This window comes from Zootoca vivipara, chromosome 13 (genome assembly GCF_963506605.1).
Source record: "Zootoca vivipara chromosome 13, rZooViv1.1, whole genome shotgun sequence".
NCBI classification, from domain to species: Eukaryota; Metazoa; Chordata; class Lepidosauria; order Squamata; family Lacertidae; genus Zootoca; species Zootoca vivipara.
Genome location: NC_083288.1, coordinates 36,354,006 through 36,363,906, shown reverse-complemented (window position 1 = coordinate 36,363,906; position 9,901 = coordinate 36,354,006). Strand labels below are relative to the sequence as shown.

Genomic DNA, 9,901 nt, shown 5'->3' with positions numbered 1-9,901 from the left:
ATTCTCCATAACATTTACTGGTATATCAATGACCTAGGGAGTCTTGTTGAGCACAAATGCCCTGAATTCAGGATATGACCCAGTTGTTCTTTGTGTTCTCCTAGCACCTCTTCTCTGCCCAGTGCTCTTAAGGTGGGCATTTTCTACTCCCAGCTTTTCTCCACAAGCACAGAACTGCACCTGAGGAAGAGCTGCCAGCTGAGTCATTGGCATTTAATCTTTTCCACGTTTTCTTTAATACAGCACCTCTAACAACAGGAAGAAATGGGAATTGTTAACTATTTTTTAAAGGCGAGAGTAGGATAATTTTACTTTTTTGCATAAAAAATTCATGTTTTGAGACTCATTTGAGACTCATGTTTTGAGATTCATTTAGTTGCCTCTAAATTCATTTTGGGACCCAGGTGGCACTGTGGGTTAAACCACAGAGTCTAGGGCTTGCTGATCAGAAGGTCGGCGGTTCAAATCCCTGCAACGGGGTGAGCTCCCGTTGCTCGGTCCCAGCTCCTGCCCACCTAGCAGTTCGAAAGCACATTAAAGTGCAAGTAGATAAATAGGGACCGCTCCGGCGGGAAGGTAAACGGCGTTTCCGTGTGCTGCTCTGGTTCGCCAGAAGCAGCTTTGTCATGCTGGCCACATGACCCGGAAGCTGTCTGCGGACAAACGCCGGCTCCCTCGGCCTATAGAGCGAGATGAGCGCCACAACCCCAGAGTCGGACACGACTGGACCTGATGGTCAGGGGCCCCTTTACCCTTTACCTTTAAATTCATTTTGGGTGCTTCCAGATTGTCACTATATTCTGGTGGGATTTGATTGTGTGCTGGCAAATTTAGGGTGCACAATTATAGTTGTGCAACAAACCCACTTTCCCAAAGGATCTGCTTTCTTGCAGTAAGGAAAGTGACGGGGAAATGCACAGGAAAGTGTGGCATGGCACTTGCTTTGATGCCACTTTGCCTAAACTTCCCACAGTCAAATCAGAATTAATGCTCATTAAATAGCCAATATTGCCCCATCTCCTTGCAAACAAATAGGGATGGGTGCCCAATAAGCAGTTTGCCCGGAAGTCCCCTCACTTTTGAAAGCACTGGGCTTCCTGGCTGCTGGCATGGCCCTTGACAGAAATTAATTATGGACTGTATCCATCCCAAGTTCCCAGAATGACTGGTTAAAAATTGCCCTGTGTTTCAGGGTACCTGTCCATAATTCCTTGGGATTTCTAGGCTGATCCTGTGTGTGGCTTTTTGCCACCATGTAAGAGTCATAGGGCCAGTTGGGGACAGGGCGCTTTTAATTTCTGTACCTGGAGGTTGTACAAAGGGGAAGGAATGGGATTTTTGCTCAGCGTGGCGCATCACTCAAGGGGGGAACTGAGATGAGGATCTCACGCTTGACCGCATGGCGTAGATTTAAAGGAGTCCAAGACACGGCCCCTCCATTGAGCTATAAATAGCCATTTATAAAAACCGGGTTTAAAATACAGCCCTTTATCCTCCCTCCCCTCGTAATTTCTCAGTTCATTAGCACAGCTGTCCCCTCATTCACAAGCAGAGCCCTTTCCTCATAGCCGCCCCCCCTCCCCGCCAATCTAAAACAAAACAAGCACTAGAGGTTCTATTTACAAGTCACAAAACAGGGATGGGAGAAAACTGAGTCCAGAGGATGGAGAAAGGGGGCAGGCATGTAGGAGGGAGAAGGTCGGTTCTTTCTGCCCCCTAGGGGGTGGGTGGAGGTATATGTATGTTTTTGTGTGTCATTGTGTGTGTGTATGATTGTGTTTGTTGGCAGAATGAGAGAAAGAGAGACTTTGGGATTCTCTCCCGTACGGTTTTTAGGAAGCGTTGCTGCTGCTGCTGCGGCTTTTCATGCAGTATTCCCAGGGCTTTTTGGGCAAGCCAGGCATGGACAAAAGGATAAAACAGCCTCCGCCAAAGATCAGGATAGCCCCAGCCGCCACTGCACAAGCCACGGACCAGGAATACTCGTACTCCAGTGGGATGGTCTCATCCGAGGTGATAAGCCATCGAACCGAGTGCCGGAAAACCTCCAGACATATGAGCACCATAATGCCTAGAGAGGGAGAGAGAATAAGTGAGAAGGCAGTCCTGGGAGTTTCGGCGACCTCCCTGCCCCATCCCTGCCCTGGCGTCATTCCCAATACTAGTTGTGAACGAAGACTGCAAACAAAGGACTATTAGAGTTAACTGGACCACATGAAGGTACATTGTGTTGTGTTTTCTTTTAACTGTCACCAGTGGCTCACTTAACTCTGGGTGTTTACAGATCAACGGCCCATCCTGTTCTCACCGTGGCCAAGCAAGTGCCTGGAGGAAACCCACAAGCAGGACCCGCAAGCACAGGAGCATTCTCCTTGCAACCCACCATGACTTCTAGCAACTGGTATTCAGATGCATCACTACCTTAGTAAGCTTAGGTTTTCACAATTAAAGTAGTCTTGAAGTTCTTTTGCAACAAACCCGCTTCTGTCTTCTCCCTCTTTACTTTTGGTGGTAAGGAAAGCGATGGGAAAACAAAGCGTGGGGTGACCATTGCGCGATGCAGCGCTGTATAACCTCCGCACGAACAAAAAAGAACGATCCAAACCAGACAGTACTGTGTAACCTCCCTGCTTAAAAAATAGGCCCAATCTTTATTGTTGCATTCGATGCCCAGTGCCGAGCAAACAAAATAGGAAGCACATAAAAAATGCAAGAGTGTAAAAGAATAAAATAGATTTAAAAATGTCACAGAGTAAAATGAGATAGTCATCAACGACTTAAAAGAGGCCATGTAACCTCTCTGCTACTTTTGTGCAAGCAAACTGGGACAAATGGCCAGTAAAGAGGTTGCCTGGAAATGACATTTGTTTCCCAGGAACGCAGTGGCTGAAGTAATGCAGGGAGTTCTGGGACAGCGCTGTGGGGGCAGGCCTGAACAAGGGGAGGGCGTTTTGCGGGGTGGGCTGCCTTACCTGATATGATAAAGAAGCAAGATGCTGGTTTCAGGAGAAATTCAACCCCTTTGCTCAGAGCCACCGTGATGCAGAGGGACCCCATGGCCATTAGGGTGATGCTGACGAGGGACACAATAGCTGCCGTGATGTTCAGTTCTACACAGCGATGCCAACCAAGCCAGCAGCGCGGTGGAGGGAGATAAAACAGACATTTGTAGACGGAAAGAGTGACGGATTCACAATTACCCACTTGACCTGCTTCTTCCTGTGTGTGTGTGGCACAGAAGGGAATGCTCAGCCTCTGCGGCATTACAGGGACACACAGCCACACAATCATATGCTATGTGATAAACAGCCATGGCTGAGGTGTGGTGTTGAGTGAGGCCCGATAAGAATGGAAGTGTAGGAGATGGGACAGGGCAGCTGGAGAGAGGCTTGGTAAACCAGCCTGAAGGGACCTTGGGCTGCAGACAGAGAGGAATGCCAGAGAGAGATTCAGCAGGTTATTTTATGTTTTCGAAGGGAGAGCCGCCCGCCACTTTCTGTCCCAGCATGCCTCTGTGTAATCTGAGATCCTCTGAACAAGGCACGGGCCTTAACCTAAATAGCCTGCTTAAGGTTAAGATTCTTAACAGTTTTTAAAAGCTTTAGACACCAGCATGCCACCCCACCCCTGTTAAACTAGGGCAGGAGTGATAGATTGACTAATCAACCCAAAACATGGGCATTTCTTAATTTTCTAAAAGTTATTTTGCCTTCAAGGACTCGTATAAAACTGCAGGTGCTGGGCAAAATCCCTCCTGGCTTTCTCCCACTCTTCTAACTGGGGTGATGTTTGCTATGACACATGCTCCGAAAACAAAAGGAAGGATGCCTATTGCTTCAGAGCTCTTGCTTTTAACGAAAACAAAAATGTATGTGTTTCCAAATGATTGCTTAGTGGATTCATGTGACGGGTATAGGGCTCCGTTGAGTTGTTTATGACTCAATTAGGAGCCTCTGATTATCGCCCGGCGCGCTTCCTCTCCGCTTCTCTGCTTCCGTAGAACCGGGCTGGCAGTAAAACACACACAGCAGAGTTCTTCTTCTCACACAGCGAAAGCTTGTATAGCCGTTGGATAAAAAGCCTCTTAAGAACACACAGAGTCCAAAGTGTTCTAATAACTACTTAAGTTTATTCTAGAGAGAAAATAACAAACAACCTGGTGAGAGCGCAGACATCTTGCGACCGTCTCCCAGGCAGAAACGAAACCAACTGCAACATACAGAAACACTTCTGGTACAGTCTGTAACATGATATCTTCCTCAGTGGTCAGGTGCTATACAGAACACAGTTAACCCTTTGGTTACTTGTTTCTCCTCACACCCCCTCTCACCTGAACACTGGGGATAGCGGGTATCCAAACTTACCCCAAAACCAAACCTTCACAGAATTCCCCATGCCGTTGGAAACTCAAGGGTTTTGTGAACCCATCTGCTAGGTTCTCTTGGCTTGGACAATACCTCAACTTCACCAAGCCTACCTGTATGCTCTGACATACGTTTGGGAAGCGGATGTCTAAGTGTTTGGTTCTGGCCTTGAACTGTCCAGACTCCGCCAGTCTCAAAGATGGTTGATTGTCGCCCCAAACAGTGATGGGCTGGCTACAATCACCCCAGATTTCCTGGACCAAACATCTGTAGTACTCCAATTCAGTGCATGTCGCAGACAACGCACAGAATTCGGCTTCCGTGGAAGACATTGCTATTAGGCTTTGCCTGCGCGACCGCCAACCAATCAGGGCATTTCCAAACTTGACTACCAAACCAGTCACTGACTTCCTGTCCTCCTGATTGGCCCAATCAGCATCTGCAAAACAAGTGAGTTGTGGCTCACCTTGCGCTGACATCTCCAAACAATACTCTTTGGTCTCCTGCAAATACCTAAGCACTCTCTTAATGCCATTCCAAGCATGCACGCTAGGTTTCGATGCTTCTCTACTGAGCAAATTGACTGCAAAAGCAATATCTGGTCTGCTCCATTGTGACAAATACAACAGACTCCCTAGCGCTGACTGAAACACTTCAGGACTCTCAAACGCCACTTTGTCCTTCACTTGTGACTCTTTCACAAAGTTTGTCTCCATGGGTGTTCTGACCCCTTTACAGTCAGACATTCTGAACTTCTCAAGCAAATGTTCAATCTTGCCTTTCTGACTGAGCAAGAAACTTCCATCCTCAGTTCTGTCTATCTGCACACCTAGATAAACATTCACTGCACCTAGATTCTTGAGTTTGAACCTCTTGCCTAGCTCTTTTGCAAACTTCTGCACTTGCATCTGGCTCTTTGCTAAGCAGATCAAGTCATCAACATAGACAAGCAACAGTTCTTGCTGTTCTCCTTCACCTCTGAGATACAGACAACTGTCAGCTAGACTCTTCCTGAAACCTAGGCTCTTCAAAACAGAATCAAGACATGAATTCCAATTTTTAGCTGATTGCTTCAGACCGTAGATCGACTTGTGCAGCTTCCACACCTGACCTGGCACGTCACTCTCAAACCCTGGAGGAGGCAACATGTACAACTCCTCCTGGAGGTCAGAGTTCAAATAAGCGGTGTCCACATCAAAGTGGTTGACCACTAGGCCTCTCTGCGCTGCAGTCGCTAAAAGCATCCTGAAAGATTCCGCTCTCGAAGTCGGACTAAAGACATCTGTGTAGTGGATTCCTTTCTTCTGAGTAAAACCTCTAGCCACTAATCTAGCCTTGTACTGAGGCTCTCCAGTCACTGTGGGTTTCAGCCTGTAGACCCACCTACAACTGACTGCTTTCTTGCCTTCTGGCAACTGTGTTAGGCTATACACACCAAGAGATTGCATGGAGTTCAACTCTTTCTCCATTGCAATTTTCCACTTACTAGCTTCCTCCACTGACAACTGTTGCACCTCTTCAAAGCTTTCAGGCTCACACACTGCTAGGTTCGCCCATACACTGACAGCTGTAAACCTTTCAGGTGGTTTACCTTTCGTGGTGCGTTTTGAACGCCTTGGTCCCACATCTTCCCCCTCTAAATCCGAACTGCTTGTCTCTGACTGTGGCTCTCTCGGACTAGCAGCACTGTCAAGAGACCTACTACGCTTTGCAGCCCCCTCTGGGCTTGCTTTGGGTGAAGTGGGTGACCTACCACGTTTGCTGTACTTCCCAGGCTTGACCTGGGGTGAAGTCGGTGCGCTTCTGACTACTTGCTTCACTTCCCTAGGAGCTACACCACTTGGACCAGCTGCCTGACCTGGATCTGGTCCTGCAGCACCTGGAACTCCAGCATCAGCTACCTGAGTTTCCTCTTCCTGGTCAAAACCTGAAGACCAGTCAAGAAGAACTTCGGGGTTAGCATGAATGCGTCTCCAGCCCTCTTGTTCACAGAACGTAGCACTCCTGCTAATGTGAACGCGGGTTTGGTCCCCCTCTGCTGGTACAAACCTCCAAGCCTTTGAGTTTGGTTCGTAACCACAGAAGATCATTTTTCTGGATCTTGATCCTCCCTTTCTGCGCTTCTGCTTTGGAATTAGAACCCAAGCCTCACACCCAAAAGTTCTGAAATAGTGCACCTTCGGAACTTTGCCATACAACATGTAGTAGGGTGTGTTGTCCACAACTGAATTAAAAGCGCGGTTGGAACAAAAATTCACAAATTTATAGCATTCCCCCCAAAACTTCTGGGGTAGTCCTGCATCAAACAACGTTGCCTCCACCAGTTCAGACAGCGTTCTAAATTTCCTTTCAGCTAAACCATTCTCCTGTGGACTAAAAGGAGCGGTTTTTCTGTGCCTAATTCCCTTGCTTCGGAAAAACCCTTGTAGTTCTGCACTCAAAAACTCTCCCGCCCTGTCACTCTGGAAACACTGGACAGTGACGGAGAACTGTAGTTCTACTTCGGCTACCCACTCCTGTATCACTCTGGCAGCCTCCCCCTTCTCTTTCAGTGTTATGACCCAGGAAAAATGGCTGAAATCATCCAGAAGACACAAAACATATTTTGAACCACCTAAACTTAACGTCGACATAGGCCCAGAAATATCCAAATGCACTAACTGAAATGGTTTTGTGCTCTTCCTCTCAGACCTAGGATAAGAGCATCTCTTCGTCTTCGCTTTCGCACATGCTCGGCATTGCAGGTGTTTTTGACATGGCTTGAACCTGCAACCTTTGACAAAATCAGGGGCTTTTTGCACATAAGGAAAAGACATGTGACAATATCTTCTGTGCCAAGCATGAATACAATCCTTATGGATGGCGCCCTCTGTGCCCTTTGGGGTATTGGCACTTTTAGCCTGAGCACCACCAGTGTTACTTCCACCTGCTTGCCCCCTCCCATCTAGGACAAACAGACCATCAGACCCAACAGTAACACTTACCAGCTCAGCCCCATCTCTGGCAATTTTGCAAACACCATTGGCAAAACTTATTTCAAAACCCTCACGCAATAAGCAAGACACACTTAAAAGACCATTTTCCATGCCTGGTACAACATAAACATCAAGGTTAGTGTCTAAGCATTGCATATAAAAAACACCCTTGCTTTTAATTGTTCCAGAAGAACCATCAGCAAGATGCAGGCTTTTTTCATCTTCAAGTGGCCTGCAGTTCAGGATCTGTCCTGAAGGCGGTACAAGATGATGGGTGCTGCCTGAGTCGATAATAAAAGTGAAACTGTCCTGTCCTTTGTTTCGAATCGTTGCTAAGGCAGCAGAAAGACGGCTGACAGGCTTATCTGGAGTTTTCCCACGTCCTCTGCCTCGGCGCCGCTGGCTGGTCCCACGACCACGTCCGCTGGGTTGCCTGGCACCTGGCTGAGTGACCTTGGCTGCTTCCGGAGCTGGGCAGAATCTCGCTACGTGCCCCGGCTCCTGGCACCGAAAACAAAGCCTTGTTGCGCACGCACTCACAGTGGATTCCTCAGTGCTTTTTACTGCACCCCCACTGGCTTCTCTGCGCCCACGGCCCCCCTTCTCAGCCGATTCTTTCTGGCGTCTCAGTCTCAACTCAAAGAGATGCCTCATAGCATGCAGCTTAGCTCCAGCTGTTTTTCTCTGATGGACCCTTTCCAAACTGTCCCAGGCTTCCTTGGCATTTTCAGCATTTTGCACATAGGGCAGTTGTGTAGCATCGCAGCTCATGGCAATGGCACATAGAGCCTTATTGTCTTTTCTGGTTTCTGCTGCAAACCTCTGTGCTTCAGCTGCTGAATTATCAGCGACAGGGGTTGGAGGATTTAACACACAAGTCCACAAATCCTTTCCCAGCAACCACATTCTGGCCCTTTCTCTCCACTCTGCATAGTTGTCGCCATTCAACCTCTGGAACGGCACGACAAATGACTCCTGTAGCTGCTCCGCCATCTTGTCCACCCCCGGGCTCCGTGTCCGTGTACTCACTCAGAATAGCTCACGTTGCTCCTCCGGGTAGACTGCGGATCCCAGCCTTCTGGTACAGGGTCTTTCTGCTAGCGAGTGCATCTATTGATTGCCGACTGCAAAACAACAGGTTTCTCCCAGCTAGCTCTTTACACCGGCTTTCTCCAAGGCTTTTACAGCTGCAATCACCTTTAATTGCTTTGGTGATTGATTAGGTTCAGGACCTCTTATCTCCCATAACCTGTGACGGGTATAGGGCTCCGTTGAGTTGTTTATGACTCAATTAGGAGCCTCTGATTATCGCCCGGCGTGCTTCCTCTCCGCTTCTCTGCTTCCGTAGAACCGGGCTGGCAGTAAAACACACACAGCAGAGTTCTTCTTCTCACACAGCGAAAGCTTGTATAGCCGTTGGATAAAAAGCCTCTTAAGAACACACAGAGTCCAAAGTGTTCTAATAACTACTTAAGTTTATTCTAGAGAGAAAATAACAAACAACCTGGTGAGAGCGCAGACATCTTGCGACCGTCTCCCAGGCAGAAACGAAACCAACTGCAACATACAGAAACACTTCTGGTACAGTCTGTAACATGATATCTTCCTCAGTGGTCAGGTGCTATACAGAACACAGTTAACCCTTTGGTTACTTGTTTCTCCTCACAATTCATTCACGAAAACACGTGGTTGATTGACCGTGATTTCTTTAATCAGGTGGCAGTCCCAGTACTAACCCCTGTTTTTCTCCTCGAGTTTCAGTTTGTGGAACGGCCTGCCTGAGGGAGGAGCTCTGTGAAATTCAAAAGCCTGCACAATGCATTGTGTGTGATGGCAGAGGCTCTTGCTCTTCAAGAGTGGGCCTTCCCTGTACATGTATCACGTAGGGGGTGTGTGGTAGAAAAGACTAAAGAGATTCAGAGGGTCATGTCTTTGTGTGAGCTGAAGCGTTCCTTTGCCCTGTCACTTTTATTATTTACTTATCCAACCCTCACACCCAAAGTCTGTAAAACAGATGAGCATAAAATGGCGGGCAATTCAGTTACCATATTTTCCCGCCTATAAGACGCCCCCATGTATATTTTGGGGGACTCAGATTTAAGAAAATGGGGAAGATGGCCCAGAATATAAGACGCCCCCTAATTTTTTGCTAGGAGAAGGGGACGACAGAGGATGAGATGGTTGGACAGTGTTCTCGAAGCTACCAACATGAGTCTGACCAAACTGCGGGAGGCAGTGGAAGACAGGAGGGCCTGGCGTGCTCTGGTCCATGGGGTCATGAAGAGTCGGACACGACTAAACAACAACAATTTTTGACATTATTTTTAAGTGGAAAAACCTAGTCTTATACATGGAAAAATACGGTAATTCCAAATCCGTCTCTCCTGTTGCTTTCCCCCCAGCCAGGTGGCACCTGCTTGGAGGATGGTGAGGAGATACAAATGTCTATGTGTAGGAGAAACACCCCCCTCCCCCCCGATCCTTTGCCTCTTTAAATATTGTTTGTTAACTGCTCAGATAAAGCTGCTGCTGCTGCTGCTGCTGCTGCTGCTGCTGCTGCTG

General features: G+C 47.8%; 1 protein-coding gene across 1 annotated transcript in view; it reads right to left on the bottom strand.

Moving 5' to 3' along the window:
* Positions 1-1,435: 1,435 nt before the first annotated feature.
* The window catches only part of CACNG6 (calcium voltage-gated channel auxiliary subunit gamma 6), a 40,350-nt gene continuing 31,884 nt past the window's right edge, over positions 1,436-9,901 (bottom strand). The window contains exons 3-4 of the mRNA XM_035136473.2: positions 2,973-3,110; positions 1,436-2,071 (exon numbers count right to left, since the gene is read on the bottom strand). Of these exons, the coding sequence (XP_034992364.1) occupies positions 1,833-2,071; positions 2,973-3,110 (377 nt within the window). The 3' untranslated portion in view covers positions 1,436-1,832. The remainder of the gene's footprint in view (positions 2,072-2,972; positions 3,111-9,901) is intronic.